General features: G+C 36.0%; 1 protein-coding gene across 5 annotated transcripts in view; it reads right to left on the bottom strand.

The window, feature by feature from the left end:
* vps13c (vacuolar protein sorting 13 homolog C) overlaps positions 1 to 20,212 on the bottom strand; it is a 97,270-nt gene that overhangs the window by 66,448 nt on the left and 10,610 nt on the right. For 3 of the 5 annotated variants that reach the window (XM_066701863.1, XM_066701859.1, XM_066701862.1), the window contains exons 4-8: positions 14,235 to 14,330; positions 13,746 to 13,778; positions 7,250 to 7,351; positions 1,510 to 1,619; positions 993 to 1,052 (exon numbers count right to left, since the gene is read on the bottom strand). In XM_066701863.1, coding sequence (XP_066557960.1) covers positions 993 to 1,052; positions 1,510 to 1,619; positions 7,250 to 7,351; positions 13,746 to 13,778; positions 14,235 to 14,330 — 401 coding nt within the window. The remainder of the gene's footprint in view (positions 1 to 992; positions 1,053 to 1,509; positions 1,620 to 7,249; positions 7,352 to 13,745; positions 13,779 to 14,234; positions 14,331 to 20,212) is intronic. The other 2 variants (XM_066701861.1, XM_066701864.1) reach the window with 1 other exon arrangement.

The raw sequence follows: 20,212 nt of genomic DNA, 5'->3' as shown, positions 1-20,212 counted from the left end.
CTGTAGCATGGGGGGCGGGCTGTAAAGTGTGACCAACAAATATTATTCAGCACAAAGAGGAAATGAAAGGGAAGTAGCATCCAGACTGCAGCTAGACACCCTGTAATTATCTTAAAACAGTGCTACTGTAATAAACTTCCACATAGTGAAACATTATAGTCGACCAGGTACTGAGGATTAAGATGAAGATTAAGTTAAAATGGGTAACAGCTAGCCATGTCAACTACAACATTGCTTGAGCACACACCTCACACATGAGTGAGGAAGGCTAGGCTTTATAATGCCAGATATCCTGGTTTGGATGTGCTGCGCAAACAAGGCCCTGTATAGTAGCTGACATCATCGCTACCTGTAGTCTGCTTTGCATATGGGGATGTACGCAATACTGAGGAAGTACTGTTTGTTGAGTGGATGGGACTCTCGCACTTGTGTAATTTATGGGAATTACGTATTATAATATTTACCTACGATTAATGTTTAATTTTATACAAAGAAATTAATTCAGAGAACAGTGCGTGTGTGTGGGGGGGGATATGCCTTTCAGTTTTTGTCCATTGTTTGTTGTATTTGGTGTTTTGTTTTGTACTGCCAGGCACTGCTCAGCAAAAACACTGTTCAGTTTCAAGGGAGGACATGCAATCAGGAATGAATACATCTGTTATTTGTAAAACCTATCATTTGCAAACAAAATCAATACAAATATGCACATTTTGGACCTTTACTGAAGGCATTAAGCACAAATAAATATAGCTTATCAGCAAATAAGGAGTTTAAATATAAAATGTTCTCCAAGAAGCAACACTGACTCAGTTATAAACAGCAGTTATTTAACTAACTAATGAGGACAGGGAACCGAGCAAGTGATTACAGGCCACGAGAACCACACCGATCAATCAATCAGCCTCTCCTGCTTCAATCTGCCCCCACTAAACAGTTCCAGCCCCTTCCCACATGTACTGCAGTGCTCTATACTGTGCTCTGAGGTACTGCACCTGCAAGCTGAGCTCTCCCAGGGTGACGCCCATAGAGAGGGGACGCTGTGGATCAGAAATCTGGAAATCCAAAAAATAAGACAAAACAAAATCATAAGGGCTAACAGTGTCATACAAGCAGGTGGCCAACTACCACAACTGACAGATGAGAAGCAGTACAGATGACACTTACAGCTTCACTTTCCATTCTAACTGTTTAGTAAAGGAAATTGTGCATAACATTAAACTGACAGACTGGTATTCTACTGCACTCAATGTAAAGTAGATCAGTAAATAACACTATAGAATTGCTGTTCTACCCCCCAATATCATTCTTTATGACCTTTGCTGAAGCCCTTCTAGATTTGGAAGATATCATGTAGCATTATGTAGCACAATGTAGAATTTCTGTAAATTAAAGTAAGAAGGGGTTCAACTATATAACACTTGTTTCCAATTAAAAGAAAGGCATGTTACAGGTTCACAAACAATCACATTTCAAGAGGCTTTTAGGTGAGAAAGATCAAGAGGCACATACATCATCTTCGTATCGGATGTGAATGCTGGTGATTTTGACCTGCAGGTTTTTGATGACTTGTGTGGCTAGCTTTTCCGCGAACGTGTCTTTCTTCTCGTCTTTGTTTTTATCTGAAAGGAAAAACATACATGTTAGCACAAGTTCATGGATGAACATTAGGGGCTGGTAAAGACGAAAAGTGAGAAACTCCTTTATTGGTGACATGAATCAGCAGTTTAACTTTAAATATATAATTAAGGAGCTGCCACTCCAGAAACTGAATTTCAAAATTAGTATCCACACCCGAAGATTATGCCACTTTTAAAAACCTCTCCTTAAAAGAATGAATTAGAGGCAATGGAACGATAGTCTTGTGAAATGCAGAAAAACATACCAAAGCAACAAAGACTACACTAAATGACATACAACAAATACAATGAGCTGTGCAGCAAATCCACCATTTAAACTCTCCTTTTCAGTCCATGTGCTTTATTCGATCAGATATTCTATACAAATTTGCTACAGTACACTTTCCTAGCGTGCACTACAAGTCTCCCCTGCAGATGCTACAACACAAATTACACGATATCACTGCACATACATACCTTGTTTTTGCTCATGCCGCTTAGATTTCTTAATGTTTTTTTTATGCTTTTTATGCTTACGTCCTTTTATTACTTAATGCAAGCAGTAAAAAGAAAACAAAGTGTTAGTACTGGTGAGCTTTGCAAAACAATTAAACCACAAAACAAATATTCCATGGTAATATTCATCAAGGAAAGCAGCAAGTAACAGGCGCGCAAACCAGGTGGCTGATATTAAAAATAGACTTGCACCGCAATTTGGTGAAGAACTGCATTACTCCCACTTTTTTCTTCAACATAATATGAGATAGAAAAAAGGCACTTTTAATTAAACTGCTAATTTGAAAGAGGAAATGTTCTTTAATGATTAGAAAGTGCAGCAACTGTCTTTAATTGAGTCACTGCTCATTTTACTGTGTTTCGACAGCAGGAATCAGTTTAATTATAATGTTGCTGCTTTGAAAGCTAAACTGTACAAGCAACATTTAAATAAAGAAAAACATAAATTACCCAGTTCATTCACATGTTTCCTCAATATTGCATTTCTGGTATGTTTCTTAACCTACTGTATGTGCATTTAAACACTGAAGTATATGTTATGCCTAGCTGTACTGTACAGTCAGTATGTTTTTAAAAAGCAATAAGAAATGCATATGTACACATTTGTCTTCTTAGTCACAAAAGGGTAGGCATTGCAATGTAGTTGTAACTAAGGAAATACTACCAGACTTTAAGCAATTAATTAGTATTAGTTTTTGGTTAAATGCATGTCAGCATGCAGTCATTGATCTGCTTCCAATCCATTACAATAATAAAAAGTTATGTTTCCCAGCATTCCTGTGCCGTGGTATTTTCAGTATGAAAGGGACTGGCTGAGAGACAATCCAGTCTGCAGTGATACCCTCTGTACCTACCCGGCGTTGGCTCCTTGTACACATAGTTCTCCAGATTGAATAAGAAGTCCCCTGACTGAGAGCCTTCATCCAACGTTTGCAAAAGGCAAATAGCAAAACATCATACTCATATATTAACCGTTTCAGAGTACTTTCCATGCATTCACAAAACTGCAATCATTTATAAAGCTTTGATGAACTTATGTCATAACACTTTTCAATGTTGTCAAAGTTGTATACTTATTGTACACATGTGCTTACTCTAAACAATAAATTATCTTGCTTACATTTTAATATAAAATTATATCTTGAGTTTCTAACACAATGAGCATTCTATATAATAAATATAAATAAAGATATACATAATAATATAAATTAAGCTCTGGGCTCAATCTTGTGTTTTCTTGAATGGATCATTTCCCTATGGAAAAGAGAAGCTATAGACCAAAATAAGTGGAAACAACTTGGGGAGGCCTTCCTCCAGCTGTGGATCGATATAGGCTGATGATGATGATGATGATGATGATGATGATGATGATGATTATATATATATATATATATATATATATATATATATATATATATATATATATGCGTGTGTGTGTGTGTGTGTGTGTATTATATATTACAGTAACAGTAAATTAAGCTTTCTTTTGCAAAGTGATTGGATGTAAATGCCATGACATGCCCAGAACATATAATGAAGGTGTTGAATGTAGTTGTTTCTTTAACCTTATAATAAATCTATTTTCCTTTCTTTGAGAGTATACATTAAAATTTTGGTGTGCTGGGAACCACTTCAGATATGGAGGAAAAATCATTTTTAGAAAACAGCATGGAGTCTGGTTTTCAAGGACACATTTTTCTGTCCCACGTGAAGCTTTTGTTTATATATATATATATATATATATATATATATATATATATATATATATATATATATATATATATATATATATATATGTATGCATACACACATACATACACACACACACACACACACACACACAATTGCAAACAACAGCTCTTTAGACAGCAATTGATCCACACTTCCTTCTCAATTATTCTAGCTTCAGTTGACTTGACTTCTAGTGTATGTAACCCAAGCCATGAACTTACTTTCTTTCTCTGTGTTTGTATGCATATGCATGTGTGTGCCTGCTTCAGCATGCGTTGGGTATGTGTGTGTTTGGGGTGCAGAGGATTCATGCTTCAGTCTCTTTCCTAGTCCAATTTAGATTCCAAAGATTGAGGAAGATTGCCTTAACCATATCATGTAATGCAGACAGCCATCATATGTGAATAATTAACATTAACCGGACTGAATAATAAAATGTTTCACAGAAAATTGACCTATGACCCAAATATCCTTGTTGTAAATATATATTTTCCACTCAATTCTGCAGGTAACAATACCTGAAACAATAAGCTAGGGACATTTAAAGAAAATACTGATGAAACTAGCATACTGATAATAACTGGTTAGTGTTTAATTCCTCACAATAAGCCAAACAACTGGAATTGCAACAATGTTTAAAAATGAATCACCTGCAGTGTTTTCACAATGCCACGTCAAACATTCTGTCCTCTAAATTGCAAAAGGATTGTGTTATTTATTATAACAGGCTAAACACCAGTCAGATCCTTTCCATGAATTCTAAATTACATGTCGGATCAAAACAACAAGGGAAATTCCAGTCTGATGCTCTGTTAATTCATGAAAGCACAGGAAGACATGCTGTATGGTTTACGTGAATAAACAGACGTGCCATTTGTTTATATAGACTTATTTTTCTACAATCAAAAGCAATGGTTTCCTGTAGGCCAGTGTATGGTAAACTTGTATACAACCACCAAACAGGACAATGATATTAGTATTGGGAACTCCATGTACCAATCAGTGGACAATAAGCCTAACATTTGATGAAAACCATAGGACAACAATTAACAAGTGCGGGTGGGAGGAGGGTCCTCTAATGATTTTCAGAAATCAGGATTTCTGTGAATCTCTATTGATTTGTTACAAGATACCAAAGATAAAATATTATGTGCCAAACTACATTTTGGATTCAATATTTATTTGTAAGCTGGAGCCTTACGGTGCATAAGACAAAAGCAAGAAGCACAATTAAAATCATTATAACTAATTTGCATTAGGAAACGTTTGGTAAATTGATAACATGGATGAAAAGCAAACAACCTTTATCGTTTCATTACCTGCTTAAGCTGTCAGTACAATTATAAATTATAGTCTATTAATACCCCTGTTTTTTGCAAGTTGAACAACTGGTGTCATTTTCTTTCTTTTTTGTTCTTCACACGTTGGCTGATCGTAATGGTAAACATGTCCAGATGGCTTTGGTCTGAATAACAATCCTTGCCTTTATGTTTAAATGAGTACTTCAAAGACAGCTTTAGACTGAAGTATAGAAGCACATTCAACTGACCGCCTCACTCACACTATTATCATTAATATTTGTTAGTTCTTGTTATAGAAAAACAAGCAAAGGAATCGTAATTATTCACATGCAATGGCAGGTATTGAGTTGCAAATTCTACATCCAGCTTGCTTATCTGTTAATTTGTTGTGTTCCTTAGCTGTGTTTGTGGTTGCAACCAAACTTAGGCAGTAGTACAGTAACATGTTATTACTATATGTAATTAGAGTAACAAGTGATGATAATCGTTAGCTAAATCTAACTGAAAGCTGACATTTTTAGACCAAGTGCACCATAGGGAATCCTGATCACAGTTAACTTTGATAAGGCACAGATTATAACCATGAGCACATGAACTATAAGGCACAACATGTACTCATTGTTACCTCATTGTTTTAGGATGTATGCTTATTGTATTTTGTATTGATTGTATTACTTGCACTTTTGAAATGCTTAAAATGTCTGGTGTAAACTCTATGGAGCCCTGTATAAGTAATAAATAATGTACTCCACGTTCATTTGTATTATTATTATTATTATTATTTATACAGAAGAGCTCCCTGCCAAGGATTTTGTGTCGGACTATGACTGTATTGTTAATACCTGTCTCTTCTATAGGATAATTTAAAAACATTAAGGTTGCAGAGTAACCACCGAATATACTTTTAGACCTTGTTATTTCAAAAAATCTTAAACCAGTTAAAAGCTAGATCACTTAAGGCACAGCTATCAAAAATATTTCTGTTTAGGAAACAGAACTAGGGAACTGTAATTTAACCACATTTAAAATTCATATACTGTAAAGTATTACTTTTTTGAGACAGCAGAAACTAATGAGGAGCTATAGATACAAAACCATGCATGCTTACACCCTCATGTGTTTTTACTTTTACTTCGTTTTGGGGGGTGTTTGTTAACAAAGGCTGATTACTCCACTCCACTGATATTTTAATAGCAAAATAATTAGATGGGGAAACAAATTAAATCATGTACAAACATTGGGATTAGAACATGACAGCATTTTTGCCAGATCACTGCTTGCTTGGAGAAAGCAGTAGAGCACACAGTTTCTAATGAGTGACACATTGCATTTTTCTTTTCCTAATCTTGCCTGTTGTATCAGTACAACGGTGTCTAAATGGCAGCACTGCTGTTGAAATATCCATCTTGTGTAACCTCATCCACAGACACTGCATGACGAACGTGAGGACGGAAGAAGGATTTGGTACGTGGCTAACGGGAGTAGATGGGTGTGATATGAGTGGAAAAAAATGCCATGCTAGTTTCAATCAATTTGGCTGGTGAGTGAGTTGTGGTGACCTCATATTTAGTTTAGTGCTGTTACAGAAGGCTTCATCTACTGCCCAGGAAGAGTCATTACCATTGTGACAACCATATCCAAGGTGAAGATCAACTGCAAATCAGATTTGAGCAGAACGTAACAGTGAACGTCTGAGGAGGAGGGACACACAGAATAACCCTGGCAGACTGTACTAACAGAGGCCTACTAGAAGCTTTCTGAGTTGGTCATTCATCCACTAAATTTGGCATGTCTGTGTTTCTAGGATATTCTACAGATGACACCTTACCTCACACAAAGGAAAGCAGCACCTATTTTGTATCCTTTTTTTTTTGTTATGCCTCCTTGACTTGTTCTAGGATGATTTATCTTCAACTTCAAACAATTAAGTGTTTACTATAGATAACAATATAAAAGCAGAAGCCAATCAAGCCAGGATCATAGATTAAAATTGAGATGTGAGATGGACTGGCTAAAAGAGAGAAAGATCAGTATGTTGCAGACCACCACCTTCCTGCCAACATTGTTTTAAACATGGAAGAATACCTCTCTGTGCTGCGATACGCAAGGCTTCTTCAATCCGCAGCAACTCCTTCTGCTTGGCCTCTTGCATGTATTTCTCCTCCTTTGCTGCATCATATTTAATTGCTGTAAGAAAATTAATACAAAAATAACCATACAAATATTGCTTGCTTTCCACTGAATACTGAATTGAAATCTACCACACACATTGTAGAAGCACATCTACAATGAATTAATGAGCCAAGTCAACCTACCTTTTATACCTATACACATATATACATAGACATACAAGAAACGTTTATTTTTGCAGCAGGCCTAAAATAGTGTAAAAATAGTGTCACATATTGCGTACAAATACAACCCCTTCCCTTTTACCACACAGAAGAACTAAACATGTATCCTGGAGCAGTATTTGAACAGGGAACCTTGAAACTACAGAATCAGTAATCCTTTCCTGTACTAGTCTTGAAAAACACATTTTTTTTGGTCAAGTCAGCTATTTTAAATTAGGCATGACAAATTTGTTTTTTAAAAACAAGTGATAGCAAGAGAAAAAGTACTTTACTGAGCAAGCAGGAAGCAAATGGTCATGTTTGAGCTTCCTTTTTGGAAATGGATGTCATTAGAAGTTGTAATCGTTCATATAAATGACAGAAAATTAAAATTACTGTAATGAATTAAAGGGATACATTTCATCAAATTGTGTTTTTTTTGTCTCCTGACGAATAGATTATTCTAGAACGTTCCATCCTTTTAATGTGAAACTGCCATTTTAAAAAGTAGAGTACTTGAGCCTGGTTCTTCAGTACATCTGACAGCAAAGACAACTTAACAGGATTCCTCAGTCGGTTTGTGCGTTTGTGAAAAGGGCACTATAAATGCTAATGGTCTGAGACCAAGCTTTGATAATCTCAGACTACTGTAGTGGCTGGAGCTCGCTTTGAAATATACAAATTAAGGGGGGACTAATTCAGATAGCATTCAATTAGCAAGATTTGAGCAGCTAACAATATTAGCACATTCAAATTAATTATGTATCACTGTTTCGGGCCAAAAATACCGAGGGACACCTGTGCTCCCAGGCAACTTATGGGAAATAAAGGCTTCTTTGTCAAATCTCCATAGAACCAACACTTAAAAGCTGAAGCTTTGCACACGCTGTCACAAAGACCAGATGTCTTGCAAGCTTGATATCGACCTTAAGATTTATGCAGAAACACGTCAGATTTTGTGAATAATAATCAAGTTAATCAAAAAATGTCTACCATCCTATATGAATAGTCAATGCGACATCATTCCCTGCAGTGCTACGCCATTTTAACCCCGACTCCATAGTGCATACAGCAAGAGACAGAGTTGCTTCATGGGAAGGCATTTTGAGCATGAATATCACACAGAATCTCCATTCAGACTAGAAACAACTGAATGAGACACCATTAGTACACTTTATCAGTTCTGAGCTCCAGAACATGATCGAGCAAAGAAACAACACATAATCCTAATATTAATAAAATAAGGAATAGAGTGGTGAGTTTCATATATTTAATGCATATATAAATAAAATATTTTCAGTAGAATCTTAAAGTTACAGTCTAGTATAGTTTGTGTTTTTCAATTAATTTGTTTCCCCATATTATATTGTTATGAACAAAACCAAAGCCACCCTTCTCTCAAACAGAGGGACTGCCCTTTTAACGGCAGGCCTATCAAATTACTTGTTTGTTTTCTCTTTCAGAAACAATGAACACACTCTCATCTGGTATTGGAAAACATTTAAAATGTATAACAGCCTCAACAATGGAGACAGAAAACCTGCTGCAGTGCTGTTGTTTAAAGTGTGTGGGTTTCCCTATTGGTCTGCAAAAAAAAAAAAACTGCAAACACTGTGGCCTACCTCAATAACTCCGGCAATAGTTAATCAGCATGGAAATAAAACTCGTTGGGAAAGCATTAGTCACCAGGCAGGAAGGCTGTGCATGTGCCCTGCTAATTGCTAATGTTTCTGATTGAGATGCAGGACACAGCCACAACAATGGAGACGTATTTATTATGCTTTTATTCTTACTTGGCAACACCTTAGCCCTTGCAATAAATGCATCAATGCTTACTGAGTGCCAGGAGGTGAAGAAGTGGAATTTGAATGCAATTATTTCAACCAGATCCCTTTCGTTATAAAGGGGAGGTGGAGGTGAAGATGATCCTGCATTAAAGAGCTATGTTGTCAATGACACCAGCACATGGCTTGCACTCTGTTCTACTCAATAACATGGATGTGGGAATTACGCCACACTGCAGTGAGCAGGGTCACACTGACACGGACAGGGTTTACATCTCATTCATCTCATTCATCTCCCACTCCCACTCATCTGTACGCTCTGCAGCAGCATTGTCTCAATTTCCACACTACAATATTACTGGCACCAGAAAAACTAATATTAATTATTTACTCATTGATTTACTCACTCATTAATTTACAAAAAGATTTGGGGGTAAAACATTAGTAACATAACGCGCTACTGTAATAATGACTTGTCTTTATGTAATAACATTGCAGTTACTTTCCGTATAAAGCAAATGAGAGGTTTCTCACTACATTCATCTAAATTACGTGGTGTTTAAATCAGAAGCAAGTAGCAATATATTCCACAAGACTTATTTAATCATGTGTGCCATATCTAAAACACAAAAACAGTCCGCACAACATTTTTATGCAGCGGCACCACTGGGCTGTTTGGTAATTAAAAGAATAGTTTCCGGGTATTGAGAAAAGAACCCCATGCCTTGCGCACATGCGTGCTTGTGTACGTGTTGCTGTCATCAGGCGCACAGAGCTGAACTGTAAGGTGGGTGTTATTATGAATCCCAAGTTATATTTGAAACCACATGCTACCCATACTACACATACTACATACCAACATTAAATATTACTGATATGTTGGTATGTACTACATATAGTGTGGGTAGAATGTGGTTCCAAATACAGCCCCACTCCTTTTCCAGCAAACTACACCCACACACGATTCGAAACGCTGGCATTGGTCGCTGGAGTAAGTGTCAATCATTTGTTATGCAGCCAATCACTTGCAGAAGACACTTGTCAGTCTTTGGATGTGGCCAATCGGCTTCTTCACATAGTTCCGGTTTACCTGTTGTAGTAGGGGGGGGGGTTCATTAAAAAAGGCCACTGCAAAGTTGGGATCGAGGCAGGCAGATGAGACGTTCAACTAAGGTCAAGGTTAAGAAATGGTATGGTCCACTTCAGGGGTGTCTGAAATCGTATTACAAGATTCTTCCAGGCATGAATATGGTAAATATCTTGTAATATTTACGATTACAGGTAAGAACGATATATAAATGTTTCGACCGCCCCAACCTGTTGTTTTGACCCCTTTTGGGGGGGCCCAAGTCTAATTCATTAACAGACAGTAAGGCGGGATTCAAAAAATTTTGTTCAAGGTTCGTGTAGTTTAATACAGGCAACTGTGACCATAAAACTTTTGATTTTTGTCGAGTGCACAGCAATCTCTATTGAGCTTCCACTTGATTTGTATTTAGTTGGTTTTAATTGTTATGCAGTTTATAGCATACTACCAGCATATTAATTCGTTTTCTATTATTGCTGAGCCTTTAATGACTTTGCCGATTAATAAAACGTGTGAAAATAAAATAATATCATCCAGCCGGATTCATTCACAGTTTTCTACACTACTGACCCGAGAACTAAGGTAACCCACGGCTTAAGTTTATTTGTTTGGCACACATTTAAAACACGCTTTACCAGAATAGGCAAAAGGAAGCAATGTAGCGGGTAATATAACACGCTACATTTTGAATTAACTAATATGTAATACTAATATTATTACTTTTTTCCTCAAGAAACAAATAACGACTAACACATTACGTTTCATCAGTAACGACCCCAACACTGTTTACAACTCAGTGAGATTAAATATAGAACACATTAAGATTTAATGGAAGTCTCTGCAGGCCAGATATTAAAAAGTACAGTATGAACAAATACCATATTAGCTAATACAAAATGACTAACCATTAATTAATTTCTATGGTTTAATTATATGATTATATACTTATTTGACAATAACATTAATTATTTCAACGCAACCTTATTAAAAATGCAAATGCAAGACCATTCCTACCTTGACTTTACTAATTAAATCAACCTCAATCATATTCAAATGCTTTGTTTTGTAATTTGGTATTTTCCATATTTTTATATTTTAATGCCATCCACACTGGTCTTTCCCCAATCAGTGTTCATCATTCTTAGTTTTATTTTATTTGCACCACATCTCTACACACAGTATAATAAGAGACCATGTTAATTTTCAACCAGACTGCACATATATAAAGCCTCACATGCAGCACTTACTTACTGTTAAAAGCAGACGTTTACAGCTAAACACAGTAGGTCATGGATATCAAAGGTTTTCTTTATGAGCCACAGAGCTCTCAAAGGCAGTAAACATCCTCCCTTCTCCAGCTTCAATTAAGTCACGTATCTGCTGAGCACGCAGAAAGGCAACCTTGCACAGGAAATGTGTGAACGGGAGACAATGAGAGTAGGTAAGGGCAGAGAAGGGAATGGGAGCCAACCAGAGCAAGTACACTGGAAAGAAAATGAAACCATAAGGATGAAGAACGATCAACTAAATTCAGTTTTCAGCTACAGAAACCCATCTGCTCATTTTTATTTTAATTTTCAAGTTTTTTTTTGCTTTGTTTTTGCAGCATGCTCTGTTTTATGGTGGCAGAAATCACAATATCACCATATGTCAGATACTAAAAGACTTTGGAAACAAAATGTTCAGAAATTGATGCTTGAAAGTCAGGGTCAATGAACAGGTGCAATTATTCAATGTAGTCTGTAATTATACTGCATCTTTACTTTTCCGGGTAAACAAGGTTCTGCTCTTGTACACTTGCTGTGTGTGGTCAGACTGGCAGCCGCAGTCAACTGTGCAGATTATCAGCAGTTTTTATCACACGTGTGCCAATTGTATATTTAGAAACAAAGGAGAACTCTCAAAGGTCTTTGCTGGGAACTTAAAAAAAAAATCCATTCCTAATCAAAATGAAAATCTGTCTTTCAATTTTAATACAATTTCTACTACACTGGGGTCTTGCCCTGTCAATTCAACCAACTCTACCTATCTCAAGCTTTCAATATCAAGGCACTACTAGGGCTCCAGACATGCTAAATATCATTCTAGGTCCTTAAACTCACTCACAAATTAACTATTCTCCACACTCTGCAATGGGCTTGTATCTCAGCAGCCACTCATCTTGAAATATATGGCTTGATTTCATACCTGACCTGACTTGTATCTTCCAGTACACAAATCCAAACAAATAAGCTAAAACAAAATAATGAGGTAGGAAGCCCTGGCTGAGTTGAAATGGAATCACCCACTATTGTGATACAGACTACTTCTAAGGTCTTTAAGAAAACCAAGTGTTCACAGCTTCAGACCACTGTGATTTCAGTCAATTAACACAACTAAGTGGCAGACATGTTTGCGGTCAGCCAGGAGCATTCAGTTATCATAGTTCTTTGCTCTCAGAATTTCTTCCTCCAATTGAATTGCCACAGATAACACATCTGTTTGTAAGTCTGAAATGCTGATTTTGTTCCCTGTCTGCTGTATTCAAAGAAGCTGAACTGTGATGAACTGCATAAAAATATTCCTGAATCTTAATAGAAACAAAACACAAACCAGCTGGACCCTGAGTGCATGAATGTTCATGAAACTACAGAGCTTCACCAGTCAAAAGGACAGTTTTAACTGGGCTAGACTTTGTTTGGGTTGATTGCAATGTTCATTTCCTCTGTTTAGATAAATAAAATAAATACAACCCACAAGTTCTGCTTTGAGTTTTTGGAAATAAACCTCTTCAGACCATAAATACTTTCCACACACTTAGTAATTCAATAATGAGACGTCTGTCACTAGTAGCCGAGAGATAATCTACAGTGTTAGAACTCACGAAACCTTACCAGAATATGAAGACACAGAAGTTGTAAGAGTATGTCTCATAAGCCATGTTTATCTTGAGAAATCAATATGGTATACCCAATTATTTCCCCCTTTTATTTTGGAGCCACAAATAGTTATTTCAGGCAATAGAAAATGAACATTTACCCGCATCAGCTTCTGATTTATCTGTACAATAAATCTTTCTAGAGTTAAAGTTACATTTCAACTCTATTTATAGGTGGAGCCTTTGGATCTTTTTTTATTAAGTTTTATTAAGACAATTACATTCCTGATGAGACACAATCTTGTGTTCCAAGCTCCCAAAGAACTGGAAAAGACAGTCAGGAACTACCAAACTACAATTTTTTTAATCAAGAAGATAAATAAACCTAAAGGAAACTAAAATCTTGAACATAAAAGTTGTACTCTTCACAGTATTTCCTTTAGTTTTATTTTGATGTTATTACCCAGGTAACCATGATTAGATCTGATATCGATCCACCACCTCACCACACAATTCTTACCATCACCTGGGGATGTACATAAACCAGACACAGCTGAAACACACAAATAGTATTACTGTATCTTGTCTGCATTTATTTTTGTAAATGTTGGTAGAACTGTGTTCCAGCAGCAGTAAAACATGTAATAAAAAAAATACATTTTAAGATAACAAAATCCCTGTATTGGGGTCTATAAGATGCACAACAAACTAAATCTCAGCTCCAAAATAAATTGTTGGCAGACAGAGACCACAATATTTATTTATTTTTGTCCTCATGCATTTTTGGTACAATTTACAGTTTATCTTATTTCAGTAATACGAAATACAAATGAAAATGTTTACCTCTATCATTTCTGTACCCAAAAGCAAAATTAAATGTTACAAACATTTTTTTCTAATGGAGCAGTAAAGTTTCAGCCCTTTCATTGCCTGTCTCCCTAATAGACCAAGATGATGACCCTTTCCAGAGGAAAGTAGAATTGAAACCATGTGTTCAGAAAGCACTTACTTGTTCCAGGGACAACAAGGAGATAGAGGCCATCCAAGGTTGCAACTACAGCTTCACTGTACAGGTTCTTCCATGGAATCTTTAAGGTCAGCTTCCCTGAAAAACACATAGATACAATGTTTTCTTCTTCTCTCCATTATGTGCAATTAAAATATGTATACTTTCAATTATACATTATATTTTCTATACATTAGTTCTTAAACAATTTAAAAAAAAAATGCTTATTTACTACACAGAAGCACATGTACCAAAGTTTCCAAACAGAAATGTATGCATGACCAAATTACACAACATCCTGACAGTCACATTATACTTGCTGTAATTACTTTGTTTGCAACAGGAGAAGACGGCTCACTTGCTTCCAAATTATCATTTCAGGCCAGTATTAAGTGTCATGGGGAAATATCACCTTATAATAATAGATCCAAAGAAACACCTGAAATTTTTTTAATTTAGAGGTGTGAAGAGTGCTTTAAGAAAATGACAGGAAAGGAAAGCAATCCTCTATATATTAAATGAAAATACACCTCAGGTTACCCATTACATAATATGGTAAAATGTCAGAAAGCTGTATGAAAAAGGACCAGACTGGAATGTGACAGTTTACACCTGGTATACAGCCACCCTTTTAAATGTCATCCCTACACGTCATGTCTAACCTAACATTTGGGCCACAGACAAACAATAAGAATGCACCTTGCTGTGAATCAATTTAAAATTACTTTGTATCTAGTTTAGACTTTTATTTTTAAATGCACCTGTGATCACAATGCTTTTTGTGTCGTACTAGATTAGGTGTGGACTGCTCTTTTTTTTTTTTTTCATCTTGATACAGGCTTTAGTATTGGATGGTACAGTAGCTATGGCAATACCCAAAATGTATTCCCTGAGCAACACATCTCAACTATTTCACTGTAAAATGCAATACAACATCTCATACCACCAATCCTTTATGACACAGTGATACGGAGGACAGTTAATTCATCTGTAAGGCCTTGTAAACAGAAGGGATTGCAGCAGACAAGATCTTAATGTGCCGCCCTCAGTCTGAACTCGTTCTGGTTCAGACTGCAATTAATGGGGTTGCCCGGCAACACCTCCGCTAGACTCCCCTGAAAACTGGCTGAAGGGTTTTTATCTATTTATAACATTTGCACTGAGCAAATTTGCTTTTCTGGTTTATTTTTTTTTTAGTGGTGCAAGAGGCCTGTTTTAGCCGCTTTCCTGTCCAAGCTGCCTGAAGGATGGGCCTTCCCCTGCTTTTATTGGATTTCAATGACATTGCCGTTCTCCCAACAGCAGCACACAGGCTCTTAAAGTCAACAGCTGTGAACGTCATACAATTAGGCAATTAAGGCGCTTCAGGCTGTCTTTTCCTTCAAAATCAAACCGCATGATGATAAAGATCTATAGGCTCTAACACTGTCTTGCAGAGCAAGCTCAAGATTCTCAAATTGCTTTTTTGCTTGTTGTTGCACAATATACAGGTAGCGCGTTCAGACTATGTACAACAGCTCCAACGAAGATCACTTCTCTGTCATCCCTGCCCAAGAAATGCTTCTTCTCAACAGGCCCTGGCCAAAAGACGCAGGCCAGTCAAGCCGATGTGCCCAAGTCTGAGCAGTATTTGCATTACATTTAAATTCTCCTTTATTTGCCCTTTATAGTATGTGGTGCAGCTATACTAGGTTGTGTGGACACTCTGGACATGTCAAATACAGTGAAAATGCTTAAATATAAGCATGCTCATGTGGCCCATTGGTTTACTAAACACACCAAAAACTAGAATTTGCTCCACTGACCTACTTAAGTCTGCCATGCCCTGCTAATTGCTAATAACATTTTCTTGATGTTATCTACTGTAGACTGGAAAAAAACATACATAAAGTACTGCAGGCTAAGTGAACTGACCAAAGGAAACAGATTTAAGTTACTAAAAGTATTATCATTTGCAGACTTCACCGTACCAGGAATGGTGAAGTGAACAATAATTAAACCACATGTTTGTTTGCTTCTTTGTACAAACTTACATTTGCTGAAGGAAGAGAGCTGACAGCAAATACCTCTTTATTCAAGCTGTCTAAGAAAAAGACCAGATAATAAGACTATCTTTGAGAGAGATAGGCTTTTTTTTCTTGTAAATCCAATTCTGTAAGTGTTTCCAACTCGAATGGCACATTTCTTTGAAGTTTAAAGCATACCTTTATTATTATAATCACTGTCACACATAAGCCCTATATAAGCCAATTATTGATGTACTGCTGGAATTCTACAATACAATATTTTACAGCACATATCTGGGATGCAGTAAACAACATCTGGAGTTTAAGAAATAAATGATGTCATATGTATAGTTTAAAAATAAATTAAGAAAATGTGTAACTACTACAGGAACATGCTAAATGAAGTTACTTTCTTTCGCCATTTCAAATCACTGAGGTAATAAAACCAAATAATCTAGAAGTAACAGGATTTATTTTGGTAAAATGCACAGTACACATGTTGAAATCCCAAAGCCAGCATGAGTGTATGACTTCTAAGATATAAACAGCTTGAAAATGTCAAGTGAAAAGGCTGAAAACCTTCAGGTGAAAACATTCTTGATAACAGCTAAAACAAAGTCAATGTTCATTACAGGCAATCTCTAATCTTTTAACTGTAATCAGCATCAAAACATTAAACACAAAATCTTGTCTTTAATGTCTCCTTTGAAACAGTCTTGATCTTTTGAAAGTCAATATGCAAGAAAATAGAATTACATTACATAATTACACTTCTATGAAGTGGGTACAAGTATTCAAAAGGGTATCATAAGTCCGGTTTTTGATATAGTCGATTAACCCTGGGACAGAGTGAACTTCATAACAGTCTTTAAAGTAAGCAATCTTAAAACCATGTGTGTTTTATGTACACAACAATCCATACATAAGGGCCCACTACAATAGTTATATAAACAATAATGTTTCTGTATTGTACCCAAGAAACTGCACAATGGGTTTAAACTGGCACCAAAAAAGGTTCACAGATTTCAGATTAAACAAAGAACATTACTTAAAATAAATTATGTGTAAATAGAAAAAGGATTTGTTTCCCCAAGGGTCACTAAGTCCAACCTTTAAATAGTGTAAGACAGCATTCAAGAACAAAAATGAAATTAATAATACAATTGCTAAAATAACACTGCATAATATGGTGTTATTCATGAAATAAGAACGGACTAAAACTCCCCTGGATATGGGCATCTGCCACAAAATAATAAGTCTAGTCTTCTCATTGTAATGTACTGAGGGAAAGCAAGCACAATATGTATACAAAACAGTCATAACTGTACGGAAATCGGTCAAATCAATCATTTCATTGGAACACTCAATTATGAAGTGTAAAATATATACATTAATAAAGAAAAACTTTGTATTGGGCTTGTTTCTTTTCATTTTCCATGCAATTACATCATCTCCTGTATGAAGTAAGAACATTCTGAAACAGGCAGGAATTCAGTCTCCTCTGTGTACAGTACAGTAGCTCTCTGCTGTGATACTGTGTGAGGACTGACAATTCAGTAACCGAGCAGAAACTAATTCTTGATGAAAGGCGTGGTCAGTGTTCTCCCTTAATGACCGGCATGTACACGTATCACGTCCTGCATGTACTGCACGCACACACACCACTCATCTCCTGAACAGACGCAGTGTTTCCTGATTTTGTCTCATGTAAATCTAATTTCTGAACCACAACATTGCAGATACTGTATTTCCAGGCATGAAACTTTTTTTTTTTTTTTTAAGTGTAATTATATAGGTTTCTTTTCACAATCATATTAGAAATAAGTAAAACTCCTAATTTGTATGGTTATAGGGTCAACTAGAAAATAAATCTCTCTAGATATGTATTGGCCGTCAACATATCCCAGCTCAATCTGTCCAAAAATACAACCAATCCATCCAAGTTTTTAATATATTTATTATTCTTGTATTGCTTTTAAACGTTTTTTATTTTGTATGAAACGTGTTGGGATGTTACTGACATGAATTGTCCTCTGGAGGGTAAAGGGTACTTTCCATCTGTACTCAACTGTTGAGGAATGCACAATGCAAAAAGACATCCAAGACTTGGAGAATGAAAAAAGGTTACTATAGGATGCAGCGCCATTGTAAAGTCAAGAACAACAGTACAAGAGGAATATAATATAAATAAAAAACACTATAACATATAGCACAGCATATAGAGGATAGAACAGTCGATCACACAAGCCAACAGCACAGAATCTGATATGTAGTTTTGCAGGGCAGGGCAGTGACAGGCTGCTCCTATAGCAGGCTTTGAGGATTCAAACCGAGTGGCTTCCAAATAGCAGTTATTTTTAATCCAGTCAACAAGATGTACAAGCGTGCCTAGAAAGGGCACCTTCCCTAAAAAGAGTTTAAACTTCAGCCTGTCCTTTAATAAAAATAAAAAAGGGGGTCCATGGTACAAAAGGGTCAAACAAACATCTTCCATTTTAATGAAGAATACCAATGGAAAACTGAAAATTTTCTTTTTTGTTGTTGTTATAGTGGCTATTTCTTCAGAGAAGAGAAACAACAATATGCACTATTTCATTTACCACAGTAAAACTGAATGTACTCTGTCTGTTCACTTCATATTCATGGATATTGGAAGAGGTTTCATCATTCAGACAAATATATAACTTAGAAGACCTGCGATTGAGAAGGAAGAGCACAGGGAAGAACCTTAATTTCATGTTCACGGATCCCTACAGAGAACAATTACAGAAGCACAAGTACGGCATGAGTTTGAAAGAAAAGCACGAGAAGTGTTTACATGCACTGAAATATTCTGATACATTATTGATAGATTAAAGCATTCATGAGTTTAAAACAAAAAGTCATTTTCAAGCTGCGTTTTCTCTAAGAGTTTAAACTCAAGGGCTTGTGTTTGGAACACACTTCAAAAGAAGGAATGATACTATATTTGAACGTCTGGATTTACTACACATTTCTGCAACTACTTCAATGTGCATTTACAAGCACAGGGGGATCTGGTTTCTACAACATATTAAATCTCAGGGATCTGACAGTTGGTTAAGATCCAACATAATCTTTAATATCTATAACGTCATTCAGAGGGGCGGTTTACTGACCTTATAGCTCAAACAATGAATTAATTTTGCAGAAAAGAAAATGAGCACACTCACAGAACAGGTATTGAATTAACGACAGAAAAAATTCCATTGAGTACTTGTTATTTTCTTATGTGTAGATTATTTTTTTATCATTTCCTAGAGTTAAACGGTATCAGAGTAGAACAAACAATTAGTAGATTATTCTAATTAGAATTGCATTTCAATAACATGGTTCAGGGAACATGAACTAGTAGCAAATCAGACAGAGCAAGCAAAATTCAGTAACTGACATCTAGTTAGAGTGGAAGATTATTTGAATTCAGCCAAACTTAATGTAAGAAATCAATAACAACAATAATAATAATAGTAAGGCATCCACATATGCACTGAATTTATTGCTTAAGTGAAAAAATAACAAATTAGATTTGTCAGAAGGACTGACCCTCCATATGGAAGCACTGACTCAAAAGCCTTCTAATTGTTCAATCTACTACGATAACTCCTGGAAATTAAAAAAAATAATCTACACATAGGAAAATAACAACTATTCAATGGGAATCGAACCCAGATCTCCCGGTTCACATTACTGTTCCTTAACATCTGCACCAACCGATATACAATTTTAACCTGAAACCTTTTTTAAGTAGCCTGCAGCCACTACTGCCAGCTGTCGTGATTGTATAAAACTTAATTTTGGAGTTATAGTATCAAATTAATGTATCAATTAAAAACATACGTAATAATAAATAATACAAAATAGTTGCTTGTGTGTATTTATATATACAGTGAGGGAAAAAAGTATTTGATCCCTTGCTGATTTTGTACGTTTGTCCACTGACAAAGAAATGATCAGTCT

Source organism: Amia ocellicauda, chromosome 4, assembly GCF_036373705.1.
Source record: "Amia ocellicauda isolate fAmiCal2 chromosome 4, fAmiCal2.hap1, whole genome shotgun sequence".
In the NCBI taxonomy this organism is placed as follows: domain Eukaryota; kingdom Metazoa; phylum Chordata; class Actinopteri; order Amiiformes; family Amiidae; genus Amia; species Amia ocellicauda.
Note: the sequence above shows the minus strand (reverse complement) of the source record. Positions and strands in the feature narration are given on the sequence as shown.